General features: G+C 36.7%; 1 protein-coding gene across 3 annotated transcripts in view; it reads right to left on the reverse strand.

The window, feature by feature from the left end:
• Positions 1 to 16,420, reverse strand: part of Grid2 (glutamate ionotropic receptor delta type subunit 2) — a 1,393,268-nt gene that overhangs the window by 370,250 nt on the left and 1,006,598 nt on the right. For all 3 annotated transcript variants that reach the window (XM_035448865.1, XM_035448866.1, XM_035448864.1), the window contains one exon: positions 6,224 to 6,421. In XM_035448865.1, the coding sequence (XP_035304756.1) occupies positions 6,224 to 6,421 (198 nt within the window). The remainder of the gene's footprint in view (positions 1 to 6,223; positions 6,422 to 16,420) is intronic.

Below are 16,420 nucleotides of genomic sequence, written 5' to 3' on the forward strand. Positions count from 1 at the left end.
GACACCCTATGCCATTTGTTACACTGTGTTTTTGTTGTTTAGTTATATTTTCTCTTCATGTAGTCAGAACAATATCTGACATTTATTTGTACTTGCTAATCATGATGCCGAGAGTATAACATGTAATCAGAAGTGTGTGCAAATGAATGGGTAAACATAGAGTATTTGGATGTACTTGGCATAGAAAGTAAACATCGTCTCAGCCTTCTGCCTTTCACAAGAAAGACTGTGGGAATAAGTAAGATCTCTCTATCTAAATCTGTATCTAAATATATATCTGTATACACACACACACACACACACACACACACACACACACACACACACATATATATATATATATATATATATATATCATAAACCAGCAGTTTTTGCCTTTCTGAAAAGTCAAATGCATGCATCCATTTTACATTTTATCACACTTTATATAGATATCATTCAGCTTTAGCTTGCCTAAGCTGCCCTTAGTTTTCTTCTTAAATTATCAACCCCAGATAATCCCAGAAAAAAATTAACCCCAGAAAAAAAAATCATATTTTGTCTTCTATGGTTGTCAGCACTCCCATCACAGATTCTGTTTGTGAGCATACCTAGACCACATCTTTTCAAATGACCCTTTGATACATGCATACCTACCTACCTACCTACATACATACATACAGCATATTTAAATTCTTTATTATCATTTTATCTTGTTCAGAATGGTGTTTTGTTTGCTTGTATGTCTATCAAGTACATGTCTGATATACCACAAGACAAGATTCCCAAGACTGAAGTTGCAGATGGTAGATATCCTTCATGTGTATACTAGAATCAAATCCAGGTCCTCTGAAGGAGCAACTTCTGCAGACCCCACATACATGTATTTACATCACTACATAAATTCTGGCCCCCTTCCTTCAATTAACTGGTGGGAAGATTAAGTTAACATTTGGATTATGGAAACAGACTTCCTGAATTTAACACACGGACACCCAACGTGGTCATGTGGCCATATAAAGCTCCTTCACTCTATTTTATTACCTGCAACATTGAGGTAGCAATTATCCCTTCAGTTGTGAATACTAAGTATTAATAGATACAAAGTGCAAAGGATTGTGTTAGCAAGAGTCAGTTCTATACACATATTAGTAATTACCGTGTAGTCACTGCCAAGTTATAGTTTTGAATTTTGATGTATATTAATTGCCAGAATTGCCACATATGTGAACTGAACTTGTCTTTAAGTCAAGTGATGTTTTACATAACGATGTGTGCAGCAGAAAGTTAATTCTAACTAAAGGTGTGATATGAGTTACACCTTTTCTTTATAAAAGCACCAAGCAATCACATTTCATCTGCCTGTGGTGCTGTTGCATTATTAAATGCCCTACTCCATTGCAATATATTTTCTTTTAGGTATATCCTGTCCATCTGTTTTTTGAGGGGGTGTGGAGTGAGTATAAGTTTATTCTGTTATTGTTTTTCTGCTGTAGATTTAGAACATCATTATGGATCTTACAACCTCTTCATACACATGCAAAGCAGTGACACTGACAGTTTTTCCTCCTGACCTCATAAATATTTTGTAGCCTATTGTTTGTAACGTAATTAATACCTTTATTTTAACTTTTAATTTACTTCCGGCTTCCTTGTGTCTATGTAACTATTGATAGCTTCTTTATAATTTCAATAATTGTCTTTGCTCATAAAAAGGACAGTATTTGCTTGCCTCTTAACCATTCCCCCTTCTTCCAGTTAGGCAATCTTTTTCTTGGGCAGAAATGCAGATTTTTACTTCACTTGGTTTACATGGAGTCACTCAGCCCTCCCTACCTCATGGCTGATATGGGCACACTGTACTTGTTTGATACTGGGAACACTGTCTCCACTTGGACATAATATTTCATGGTCAAAACCAGTGTGTACTCAGGCTGAGGTTCTGCATCAGAACTACTGGCAAAAGGAAGCTAATGTTTGTACTGGGATAGATGAGAGGCTGAAACCTAAGCCTGGCACTGCAGAAGGTCACCTTGTTTCCAAGAAAGGAGAGATTGCCTGAGAACTGGGACTACACCAAGAAAGCAGAGCTGCAAGAGAGAAAGCAACTCCAAGGCCTGATGAAATGTGCCTGGATCAGGTCCCTGGCAGCTCAGCTTTGTGAGCCATTAAATTATCTTTTCACTTCAATTGGATTGTCATTTGCAACCAAAGACACCTAATTAATTTAACTTAGGAAATACAGAAAGGTTATATTTGAGATGAGAATGCCTTTGCAAGCAGTGGGAACGAGCAAAGATGTGGAGGAGATTGAAGATAGAAGAGAAATGGGGCAAAGAAAGGCAAAGGGGCAATCTAAATTTCATCTATATGCTGATGAGCCTCAAATGTGTGTCCATTCCAGATCCCTTGTCTGAACTCCAGACTCTTATATCAAATTACTTATTTCACTTTCTGTATGGATGGCTCCAAGGAGGCCTATCCACAGCTCTAGAGTCAAACAATGGCTCATACCCTAGACCTTCCTCTTATTAGCTGTTTGACTTTGACCAAGCTTCTTAAACTCTCATTGCCTTGTTAGTTTTTATCCACATCATAGAAAGAATGGTTGTTTCTAATTTATGGAATAATTAAGAAGATTTCAATTTTGACAGATACTTGGCTTCTATTACTCATATTCATAAAATATTCAAAATAACTCTTCTTAGCTTCCCCTATCCTCCTCAGGATTATCCCTCTCAAGTCAATTTCAGGGAGATAGGGATGACTGACTGGAACAGGTTAAATACCTAAAATGGTAGAAGAAAAGGGCAAAAATATTTAGTCTTGACATGAAGGTGGACATTTTTTAGACATAAAGTCCAACATAGTAGGCTATGATTAGTTGGTAGAAAAAAGCCACTGAGTTATAATCAGGATATTGCTGTCATATAATGTATGAAGACATCACTTAACTTGCACCTATCTCTTACATATTGAGACTTAACAATACCCCAAGACATAGGAAATCTCAAATTTATCTCACATCTTAATATGTGATAGTATGATGATCAGGTAGATAATTTTAAAAACTTTTAATGTCTTTTTTTAAAAAAGAACAGGAAAACAGAAAGGGTAAAGAGAGAATCACAACCTAGAAGTTGCTGTTTTGGTGTGGACAACTTTTAAGCAGAATCTGAAAGCAAATCAGGTGAGAGTAAGACTATCTGCAAACAGCGCATTCTGAGAAGACAGGTGGATGTATGAGTAGGTTCTGTTAAAGGGAGAAGATTAAAGATCATATTCTGGAGCACAGTGAATAAGAGAAGCAGAAGAGGTCATAAGGCAAGTTGGTAGGGCAAATTATTCAGAGAAATTTAAAGATTATTTTCCCCAAGCTAAGTGAAACACCATTCTGTCTTTCCCCAGAGATGTGACTATGTCACTCAGATTACTGTATTGATATTTTCCCCTGCAATATCACAATGGCTATGATATGAAATTAGCTTAGATGTTCATCAATAGATGAAAGGATGAAGAAAATGAGGTTCACACATGCAATAGAATTTCACTTAATCATGAAGAAGAATGAAATAATGGCATGATGAAGAAATAATGGCATTTGGAAGAAAATGGATGGAACTGGAAATCTTTATATCAAGGAAAATAAATCAAGTTCAGACAGTAAATTTTTCTCACATTCAGAGGTTTGGTTTAGATTTTTGCCAGTAGTTGGCTCACTGCATAAAGGCATTTGCTACCAAGCTTGACAACCTGAGTTTAATCTCTGGACCCATGCATTATAAGGAATAAACTGAGTTCCGAAAGTAGTTGTCCTTTTGAACTCTTTACATGTGCTGTGGCACAAACGTCCTCTCTCTCTCTCTCTCTCTCTCTCTCTCTCTCTCTCTCTCTCTCTCTCTCTCTCTCTCACACACACACACACACACACACACACACACAAATAAATAAGTATAACAAAAAATTTAGATTTGCATACATACATATAGACACACAGGATGTGAAACAGAAGAGAAATTACGAGGGAATCACTGAGATCTAAAGGGAGAGTGAAGGGGACAAAAGAAAGTAATAAAGAGATAGGAAGACAAAATATTACATGCTTTTTCCCCATAAGTAGAATCTACATTTGGTTACCTACACACAAACACACATATGTACAAAGAAAGCAAAAATAGACTGGGGAAAGAAAGAGAAGCAGTGTATGTACATATGTATGTATGTATGTATGTATGTATGTATGTATGTATGTATGTACATATGTATCTATGTATGTGCATAAACAAAGAAGCAAGTGATGAATGAGGAGAATGATAATAATTGAAGCTCTGCAGGTGAAGCATAAATAATGACAGCTAGAGCAAAGTTACAAGTGAATCTAGGAAGATAATGGTAGCAAATTATGTCTTTTTCTACTTCCATGGTTGGATAGATAATTCAAAAAGCTTTGCCTTTGGTCTTTCTTCCACCTCTCTATCTGACCTATTAGCGAACTCTGTCAATCAACTTGCAAAAGGTGTGTTGAATTTATTATAGTTTTAAGCACCGAACCTGGGGAAGGTTTTACCAATCTATCAGCATTGGCTAATGAGACAAACTTTATTTTCCTCCCTTGTATATTCCTGAATAGATTTTTCTGGCTAATCTTCAGAGTAACTGTTTTCCACATAAGTGGATGCTGTGTTTAGAGAGGAATTAAAGATTCCCTTAGGCTAAAACTGTAGTAAATTAATCACTGGTAACCATGGCTAGTGTCTGTTTCAAGTAAAAGCTTTGGGTTGCCACAAGGATAACAGAACAAATAAAAGATTTTTTAGGTGGAAAAGTAAGAAAGGAAGGGATTGATATTTTCTAATTATCTTAGTATTTTTAAGACATTATGAGATTTAATAACGGAATTAATCCCAGATGAGCAAAGGGACCCTTTTATGATTTAAAAAGTACGAAAAAACACAGCTCCATCCTCAGCACCAATGATCTCCAATTCCCTTGATAACTAGTTCAGTCTTTCACTATTCCCCAGGACTTATTTATTTATCTATCTATTTATTTTTATTTGATTATTTATTTATTTGGAGATAGATTCTCACTGTGTAGCATCATATGATCTAGAACCCACTATTTAGAATAGGCTGACCTTAAATTCACAGATATTTTCCTGCCTTTGCCTCCAGAGTTCTGGGATTAAAGGCGTGTCCCACCTTGGTGTCCTATAGACCCTTATGCAACACCTGTTCCCAGCACTGTCAGCACACTTCTTGGCTTATTTTTCTCAAGAAATTGAAGCATTGTGATCTTCCTCAATCTATCAACTATTGCCTGTGTATTTTAAAGACACACATACTCATCATAATATTTCAGTATGAAAGTAACAACTTTCCCTCACCAAAACCATTTTTCAAACTAATTTCTACTGACTGTCTATTACACATTCACTGCTGTTTCTATGTTAAATTCCTATTTCTTTTTTCCTATTGGCTTATAATCATATTCAATTCTCCATATATCTAAAAGGAAAAAAATTGGAAAAGCAATTACCCTTCTATTATCTTTTCCTTCTACAACATATATATGTATGCATCTATAATGTGTGTATCCTTGCAAGCAAGTGTGTGTGTGTGGTGTGTGTGTGTGTGTGTGTGTGTGTGTAAAGTTTACTTCCTCACCTCCTTGTTTCTCTAGTCTTGTGCAGTCTACCTCTCTCTCCATGCTACTTCGTTAAAAAGTAGACATATACTGAAGGGTGATGACATGTTGGGAATGAATACTGTACAGGTTAGGGCTACTGTTATTTAACATAGTCATTGAGGATCCACCTCAATTCACAAAGCCATTGGGAACTGAAGTTCTAGCAGAATGTTAACAACTAATGTGTCAGAGGGTAGCAATTGATATAGAAGAGATGGCCAGATTAGGCAAAACTATACTTATAAACGCTCCTCAAATGACTGCCTGCTCCCAAGAACTACATATACTAGAAAATTATAAGGAAATCATCAGAATGTGACAGATATACTGCCAAAATACAAAAAGAAGACTTCAATTATAGTCGTCTCTTATAGGATATACTTAAATTTTATTTCACTATCCCCAGTTTTCTCCTCACAACATTCATTAAATAGCACTGGGTGAGTCTCTTTCACTGAATACCACAATCAAATATTTTCCATGAAGCTTCTTCCTATGAAAACAGTTTTCAATGATTATTACTGAAGTTTGGGGAATGAGATAAATGAATTCTTACCTTAAAAACAAGTTCTCCTACCAATCCATTCCAAGTCCCATCTTCCTGCGGGCTTCCATATTTGTGGTCTGGCGCAACATAAATTTCATAGTTAAAACCCAGGTAGTTAGATAGGGCATCCAAAACATCAATGGAGAAGCCCTGGTATTTCTTCGGTTTTCCCAAGACATTTTCAGAGACCATTACAAAAGGCTCCTCCTACATGGAAGAAAAACCTTCATGTCAGTCAACTTTGCTTCCTAAAAACAAGAGCTCATTCTTTTTTTTTTATTTGAGAAACAATTTTATTTTACATATCAATCCCCCATTCCCTCACCCCCCATCCTCTCATGTCCCCCACTAACCCTCCAACACACCCCTCACCCACGCCTCAAGGATAGTGAAGCCTTCCACGGGGGATCATCAAAGTCTGTCACCTCATTTAGGGGAGGGCCTAGGCCCTCTTTCATGTATGGGCTGAAAAAGTATCCCTCCATCAGGAATAGAAGAACTCATTCTTTAAAGAGCTTAACTGACAAAGTCTAAATACCATTTCATTCTTTGAAAAAATTAACTCAGGAATAAAGTTTATATATTATTGATGCACCATGTTATTGAATTGTGCTTAATCACCCAGTTTCTTGTCATCTCTTATTTCATCATTGTCAGATCAAAACTGAGATGAATGTAACTAAACTTCCCAAGAAAATGATTTCCTGTTTCTTGCTTTATGGAGGCAGCTTAAGATTCATCAACAGTGTAATTGATTTTAAGAAGCTATGGTTTTACTGTTTCCATTAGACATTTTGTCTTCCTATGTAAAAATGGATAAGAAATGTTAACACGTGTACAAAGCCAAAAATAGCAAATACACAAAAGACATAGTTTAAGTAAAATTTAGAGTGTCACACATATTAGAAGTTATTTGGCAAGTAGTTTTATTACTTTGATACATTACAAAATCATTACTTTGTTTCATTACAAAACAACTTTGGCACTATGATTACTGTTTAACAAATCCTCTTTTTGATTAACTAATTCAGCAAATTTTGACAAATTGGTTTCAGACCCATATCTTTCATCTTTTCACTTTTTTTTTTCTTTTTCGAGACAGGGTTTCTCTTTCTCTTTGGAGCATGTCCTGGAACTCATTCTGTAGACCAGGCTGGCCTCTAACTCACAGAGAACCACCTGTCTCTGCCTCCCGAGTGTTGGGATTAAAGGCGTGTGCAAACAGTGCCTGGCCAATCTTTTCACATTTTTTAAAATTATTTAATTTGTTACAGTTCACATGTATCCCAGGAATACATATATATTGGAAATATATGGAAATATACAAAGATTTTGTCTTTGAATCATTTTTTACATGGGGGCACACAAATTAGGCATCTTTTACATACATAATAATATTTTTCTTTTGGCCTTTTCTTGGTTATAAGTGAAAACCTTGTAAACTGCTGACCCTATTTTGAGAATATGCTCCATCATCAGCCTCATTTGTTCTCCCTAAAATTAACCCTGATAAAATGTTTTTATGATCAGTGCCAAAAGAATGCATCTACTGCTATTAGTGTCTTCAAAATGTTGAAAATAATATAAACAAAAAATGTATACCCAGAAAGTCAACACTAACTTTGATGTTCCACAACAGCATGGGTACCTTGGTATTTGTGATGTCTTTACCATTATGGTTTCTGAGATTGTCCACATTTTGCTCTTCTAAAGTTTTTTATTTATTGATTTTTAAAATGATACATTGTCTTAGTGTCAAATAAATCAATAAATTGACAGAAAGAGTAAGCAACTGTTAAATGTTCCCACCTGGTTTTCTATAGTGATAACTCTCCTCAACATTCAGTGCTACTAAGAAATAAATGCACTCTGTGGCTCTCTTTAATGCTCAGTGAGGCTATATGACTAATTTCAGCAAATTTACTATCAACCATGTGATATGTGCACCAGTTCTTCTTGTCTTTCTTGTGGCTTTCTAGCTGTAATGAGCATGAAATGGCTGGTGCTAGGGTAATGAAATCACACACTACAGAGCAATAAGACTGTGTCTCTGATGCTTGAACTGTATCTCTGTGTTTCTGACATTTGACCTGTTGTACCAGACTAGGATTACCTTTCCTGGGTTATATAATATATTAAAATATATAAATTCCAGTCTTTTTGTTGAGCTTTTTGGAAAGATCAGGAATACCTGGAACATACATAAACATGATAAAAAGCAAACCAACAGCCAACATGAAACTAAATGGCTGAAATCAAGGCTATCCCTCTAAAATCAGGAACAAGACAAGGCTGTCCACTCTCTCCATATCACTTCAATATTGTACTTGAAGTTTTAGCTAGAGAAGCAAGACAACAAAAGGATATAAAGGGGATAAAATTTGGAAAGGAAGAAGTCAAACTTTCACTATTTGCAGATTATACGATAGTTTACATAAGTTACCCAAAAACTCTACCAGGGAACTCCTACAGCTGATAAACACCTTCAGTAAAGTGTTGGAATACAAGATTAACACACACCAAAAGTTAGTAGCCCTACTATATAAAGAAGATAAATGTGCTGAGAAAGAAATCAGAGAAACATCACCCTTTTCAATAGCAACTAACAAAATAAAATGTCCTGGGATAACACTAACCAAAAATGAGAAAGACCTGTATAGTAAGAACTTTGAGTCTTTAAAGAAAGAAATAAAAGAATATTCCAGGAAATGGAAAGTTCTCCCATGCTCTTTGATAGGTAGGATCAATATAGTAAAAATGGCAATCTTGCCAAAAGCAATCTACAGATTTAATGCAATTCCCATCAAAATCTTCAGAGGCCTTGAAAGACCTACCAATAGAATGGATACCCAAGTCATAAAGCTGGGGAAACAGCATTGGACCAGACCAAGCCCTCTGAATGTGGGTGCCAGCTAGGAGGCCAAGACAGTCTATGGGACCTCTACCAGTGGAGCCAGTCTTTATCCCTAGAGCACAAATGGACTTTTGGAGCCCATACCCTATGGAGGGATACTATTGCAGCCCAGAAACAGCAAAGATGGTCTAGACCCCAGCCCCCATACAACATGACAGACTTTTAATGTCCCTGGTAAAGGGCCTCACTATCCCTGTGGAGGAGTCAGGGGTGGGTTGGTTTGGGTTGGGCTGGGTGGGGAACATGAGAGGAGGGGAGGGCAAGGGAATGTGGGGATGGATATGTAAAAATGAGTAATTTAAATAATAAAACATTAAAAAATAAAGAAGGGACTTTGAGAGCCCATCCCACATGAAGGGATGCTCTCTTTGGCCTGGACACATGGGGGAGGGCCTATGCCTAGCCCAGGATGATGCTGTGGAATTTAGGGAGCCCCCCTCCCCCCTGTGGAGGGCCCAACCCTTCCTGGGGAGTGGAGGGGGATGGGGTGGAGGGGCAGGAGGGGGGTTGGGGAGGAGAGTTGGGGGGAGGGGAGGAAGAGAGAGAAGGGATTGACATGTGAAGCATGCTTGTTCATAATTTGAACTAATAAAAAAAACAAAATAAATAAGTCAATAAACAGAATTTCCCACATAAACAGACTGAAACACAAAATATGAATGTCTTATTAGGTGCAGAAAAAACCTGGTACAATATCCAACATTTCTTCATTGTAAATTTTCTAGAAAGACTAGGGATATGAGATATAGCAACAAACTCAATTCAATTTGTATTAAGTCCAGAGTTAACCTAGAGTAAATGGAGAAAAACAGAGCATTTCTACTAAAACCAGGAATGATGTCAACTCTTGCCATTCCTGGGCAGTTCAGTACAAGAAGTCTTGGGTAGTTCAACAAGACAACTGAAGGAGATCAAGGGAACAGAAACAGAAAATAAAGAAGCAAAAGTATCTTAATTTTCAAATGTTATAATTTTGTACATAAAAGACACTAAGGTTCCACCAAGAATATTCTATAGCTGACAAATACATACCTAACACTCAAGAATCAGTAGACATTCTGCAAACAAATTTTAAACATACCAATAATGATATAATACCTTATATAATAGACTCTAAAACAAAACAAAACTAATTTTGGAATAAATCTAAAGGATATGAAAGATTTAAACAGCAAAACCTTTATGACAATGAAAACTAAATTGAAGATGATATCAGAAAAGGAAAATAGCTCTCATACTCATTCATTGCTAGGATTAATACTGTGAAAAAATGGCCATATTGCCAAAAGTGATGTGGAAATTCATTTCAGTTTCTACCAGCTAGCTTTCATAATGCTTAAAGGTGTTGTGCATATTACTAGGAAATAAAAGTAGTCACCATCCTCATCTAGCCGTGAACCTATTGAGCTTTGATAATGACTGGTCTGGCAAAATAGTCCACTGGCAAAAGCATCATGTTACAGGTGTAACCAATCACCCTTTCCTTTCCTTTCCTTTCCTTTCCTTTCCTTTCCTTTCCTTTCCTTTCCTTTCCTTTCCTTCCCTTCCCTTCCCTTCCCTTCCCTGTCCTTTCCTCCCTCCCATCTCTTTCTTTTCTTTCTTTCTCTTTCTTTCTTCCTTCCTTTCTTCCTTCCTTCCTTCCTTTCTTTCTTTCACTTAACACCTGCTACATGAGATGTGATTCTTACCTGACGCTGTCAACAGACCAAGAACTTGCAGTTAAATAAGTCGTGGGCCCTAGGTAGAAACTACTACTACTATTCCAATAGATGGATATATCAATAAAAATGATTCCTAATGGCTTATTTGTGTATGCATAGATCAGTGCATTACTTAACCATCATCAGAGAAGCTTCTTCTTTCAGTAGATGGAAGCTAACAAAGAGGCCCATAACTGGTTAATAAGAGACTTTAGATTGCCATGAATGTTGTGTCTATATAATATCCCTCCTCTCAAAACTCAGGAATCTTCAGTGAAGGTGCTGGGTCAGAAAGACAGTAAGAGCCAAATGTCCTGATGAGTTCAAGAAAACACTGTTTTCCACATACAACAGGGCAGATGCACACATGAACTCACAATGATTGTGGTAGCATATACAAGTCTTGACCAAATTAAAGTTAGACAAGATCTGGAGAGGGAGGGAAGGTGGGTAGGAAGTCCCATCCCTAGCTGCTTGGAGAGAGAAAGACAGTTTTCTTTAATGGTTTGACCCTGGTATATTGATCACAATCCAGGGCAAGTTTTACATTCTGGAGGAATTGGCATATATATGAGAAGAGACCATGAAGTTTGATAGGTAGAGATGTGTAGAAGATATAGGAAGCCATTGGAGAGGAATAAAATACAAAAATTTCAAAGTATAATATGGAAAACCTTTAAAAAGAAAAGTAAGAGATATATTATACTGTATGACATAGGTTTTAATAATGTATTTTAAATTTATAATTAATAAATTATAGATGATAATGTCCCAATGAATATTTTTATGTGAGGTATTACCCATCCCCTTTCAGTTTGATGACAAATCTTTAGATAAACTGTTCAGCCTACTAAATTGCTATATATTTTTTCATAATTTTCCCCCTTGTATTAACCATAGATTCTGTTCCCAAACTATATTATCTGGATACAATTTCTCCTACCTTTAATCCTATCAGTTTCTTGCCACTACCTGTCCTATATGGATCCACTCATTTTCTGTCTCTTATTAGAAAAGAAAAAGCTTCTAAGAGATAACAACCAGATAGAACAAAATAAACTATAGTGAGATAAAACAAAAACCATCATATCAAATTTGGACAATCAAAGCAAAAAGAAAAATAGAAGATTCTCGAGGAAAGACACAAGAATCAGAGACCCATTTATTTACATAATCAGGAGTCCCATAAAAGTTTTAACTGAAAGGTAGAGTATCTATGCAAAGGACCTAGTGCAGACCCACAGAGGCCCTCTACTGCTTCCGGCTCTGTGTGTTCATAGGAGGTTGGTTTAGTTCTTGAGAGCAGTGGTCTCAACCTTTCTAATTCTGTGACTCTTTAATATAGTTCCTCATATTGTGGTGACCCCCAAACATAAAAGTATTTAGTTGTTACTTAATAACAGTAATTGGCTACTGTTAAGAGTTACTATATATATATCTGATATGCAGGATATCTGATATGTGACCTCCCCAAAAGGGTTGCAAACCACAGGTTGAGGGCCACTGTTTTAGAGGTTATTGTTCTCCAGGTGTCCACCACCTCCTTTGTCTACCCACTATTTCTGCCTTCTCTTCAGGTTCACAGAGCATTGAGAAGAGGTATTTCATGAAGATATCTCATTTATAGATGTGTTTCAAGGTGTGTGTGTGTGTGTGTGTGTGTGTGTGTGTGTGTGTATGTGTGTGTGTGTTTATGTGTAATATCTGGATGTGGGTCTCTGCATTGTTTCCATATGCTACAGAAGGAAGCCTCTCTGAGGATGGCTGAATAAGGCTCTAATCTTTTGGTATAGTAGAATATCATTAGGAGACATTTTATTGTTACTAAAACAAAGTAGTATTTGGTTTTCACCCTAGCCCTCTGAGATATTTATACTTGGCTTCTTGGTCACTCAATCAATGTTGTGTATGGGTTCTTGTGGTGAAATTATTATTTATGATTTATTAAAGTTTACCTGGGGATTCAGAAAGCAAAGCCAGCATCAAGCTATAGAGATAAGGCAGTGGTGACACATACCTTTAATCCCAGGACTCAGGATTAAGAGGTAGACAGATCTCTGTTGCTTCAAGGACACACTGACCAAATGAAATTGATCTAATCCTAAAAGAAACATCTTACACCAAGGTGATCTCAGCACTTAGGATCATACACCTTTAATCCCAGAACTAGGGAGGTACAGACAGGAGGATATGGCTGGGTAGAACAATAATATAAGGAGAAAAAAATAGGAATTAAGAGCCTTCTGCCTCTGAAGATTTGTGGGGACTTGATTGTCTTTCCTGCTTGGTAGATGTAAGATCTACTGGCTTAGCTGCTTTGCTTCTCTGATCTTCAATTTGAAGCTTGAACCCCAAAATCTGTCTCTGGGTCTTTTATTTATCATGCTGCAGGTTTTGTCTGATCGAGTGGGCTTAAAGTCGAATCAGGCACCAGTTGGTTATGGCCACAGGTTTGTGCCACCATTGCCCTAGCATATTTTTCTGGCAGGACAGGTTGTAGATGAAATGGTTTGTGGCTGGTTTGGTGTTTACTTTTATATTTTGGTAGCTTTCAGAGTACCTTCTGTGTCACAGACACTAGAATATGGGAGTAAAAGGTTCTATATAAGTAGTAGGTCAGTCTCTCCAAGCTCAATGATTTGTATGTTTGCTGTCATCACAAAGAGGTTTGCTGCAGTTTTTGGAGAGCTACGTATTGTCTTGTTAACAGTTTGAGTTGTTTTGGGGAAATTCCCAGCATACTGGAATATTTTCTTACTATGATAAACTTCTTCTTAAAAGTGACTTTAATTCTTCTTTTAAAGTAAATACCTATACACATAAATCTATTTCACATGTGTGTTTTCCAAATCTGTTGCTAGCAGAAGCAACTAGAATTGATCCTAAGTACTGAATAGAAATGGTTATACTGAGAATCCTCTTAAGGAGAGTTGATGAATTATTGATGAACATGCCTTTTAGATTTTATATCCTAAATAAACCTTTATTACATCCTATCATTCCTTATCCAGATCAATGTTTTAAAAGCTTTATTCTAAAGCTCCATTATGGATTTGGACCACTATTCATAAATTCCAACTCCGGCCAGTGGCTCACTGTGAGGACAAGGAGTCAATATATCAGAGAGGTAAGCACAAGCAGTGAAATTAGACTGAAGCTTGAGGCACTATGATAAAGGGAATATTTGTGCTCTGCTGTAGCAATACCTAGCTTGACTCAATCATTCTTACATATGCAGCTATTTCCAAAATTATTCACTCATTGAAATATCCATTTAGTACCCATTAATCAGTTAGTGCTTCAAATCTTGTACTTAATAGAGTAAGGCATCATGCATACCACTTCCCAAGAAGTATGCCAGGAGAAAGATGAGCGCTCAATGCTCTAAAGATGCAAAGAATGCACAGCAGAACTGGTGCCAAGAAAACAACGAAGAAGGTGGCAACTGCTAAAAGAGAATAATTATGGTTTGCAGGTTAACAGTTACCCTTTCCAATAGATGAGAAAGTAAAAATAAAGAGAATTAACTAAAAACTCGCAGTAGGTTATAGAAAAGGAGATATCAAAACCAGTTTCTGTTTCTGTTTTGTTTTGTTTTCAACTTCACTTGTTGGGATTTCACCTTTTGAAATGCTTTGCTCAAAAGCCAAGAGTATATACTCATGTAAAATTTTAACACAATTTAAAAAACATGTCACAGTAATAGTTCTTCCAGATGCCCAAGGGGAGGAAAAGGAGACAAATAAGCCAACAACAACCAAATCTAGATGATAGTCCTTTCAGATGAAGCGTCTCCATTTCATAACTCACACTGTTCTTCCAATGAGTTCTAAACACAGAGTCTAAACAAACAATCAAACAAACAAAAATAACAACAAAGAAACTTCCTGAAAACTGAAGCCAAAGGTACAATGCTCAGACTGTAGAACCAGCAGGTCTACTGAAGGACTACATGACATCTCAGGACAGTAGATAGAATCCCTAGATGTGAATTTTAAGATAGTTGTATTGTATTTAAAAATAAATGGAAAATTATTTAGTGGACAGAAAACTGGAATATATTTGCAGTGTCATCATAGCTTAGAATAGGATTGATCAGAAACTTGAAAATTAGAAAAGATAACAAACAAGTTAAGAACTCGATGATTGTTTTTTTTTTTTAATGAGATTAGAACCAGGCAAAGAAAGACTAATGAACTGAAATAGTTCAGAATAAAAAATAAAAAATAAAAATCTCAAAGTAAGAAAAGATAGATGAGAGACAAACAGGAAGAGTCTGAGAACTTGTAATACTGTGAAGTAGCTGAAGATGCAGGGACTACCATTCACTCTTGTTGGCTGTGTAAAATCGTACAACTATTTGGGAAGTACTTTCACACAGCCGGTAATGAGATGGGGTTTTAATACACAAGTTAAGATCACTGGCTTTTGAACCATCCATAGACATATATCTCCTACAAATATGTTTGTTTGGCTTGGGTTCATGCCAGAGGAGACTCTGACAAGACTATATGTCTAACAATGTCAATAGGTGCATTAGAATAACCATAACTGGAAATAATCTAAAAATCCCAATACCCATCAACATGGAAAAGAGAAACACACTGTGGTGTAATAATGTAATAAAATATCAAACAGCTTAAAATGTAAGGCACTGGAGCAAAACATTAGCATTAATACATTTTTAAAAGAATAACAAGTAAAAAAATTTCTTGAAACAACAGAGCTTAATCTCGTTTATAACCATTTATCCTTAACTAGGTACAATTGCATTATTTATGAAAGTGATCCCTCTGATGGTTAAGCCTAGGATGCTGGGGAAAAAGCAATCAGAAAAGTGACAAAGGGTAAGTGATTCTTGTAGTAATGAGAATTTCTCCCTTTTTGATCTGGGCAGACATTTTAGTGCTTTTTGTTTGTTTGTTTTGTTTTTCAAGACAGGGTTTCTCTGTGTAGCTTTGGAGCCTATCCTGGCACTCGCTCGGTAGATCAGGCTGGCCTCGAACTCACACAGATCTGCCTGCCTCTGCCTCCCAAGTTCTGGGATTAAGGGCATGTGCCACCAATGCCCTTCAAAATGTATAGCCCAGGTTGGCCTTGAACTGCCTCTGACTCCTTCAGCAAATCCTACCGGCGTCCAGCAAATCCTACCGGCGTGTACCACCACAACCAACCATGATGTTCTTTTTCTGTGCATATGATTCTCTTATTTATTTATTTTGCTTCTGTGATAAAATATCCTGATTAAAACCACTTAAGGGAGAAAGAGTTTATTCTGACTCCTAGTTCACATTGTAGTTCTTGGCTGTGAATAATGAGGCAACTGGTTACAGGAAGCCACAGTCAAGAAGCATAAAGTAATGAAAGCTTTCACCCACTCATTTTCTCCTCTTTATTCTGTTTGCATCTCCAGCCCAGGGAACTGCACTACCCACGGTGAACAAACTTTCCTACCTCCATTAGCCCAATGAAAATAAACTCCTGTAGGCATGCCCAGAGGCCTGTCTAACCTGTGATTCTTTTTCTCCTCTAGTGGACATTCAAGGTTAAGCACAACTGTCCTATATTGTTCAATATACAAAAACAAGGAAT

The sequence above is a fragment of the Cricetulus griseus genome, chromosome 8 (assembly GCF_003668045.3).
Source record: "Cricetulus griseus strain 17A/GY chromosome 8, alternate assembly CriGri-PICRH-1.0, whole genome shotgun sequence".
NCBI lineage: Eukaryota > Metazoa > Chordata > Mammalia > Rodentia > Cricetidae > Cricetulus > Cricetulus griseus.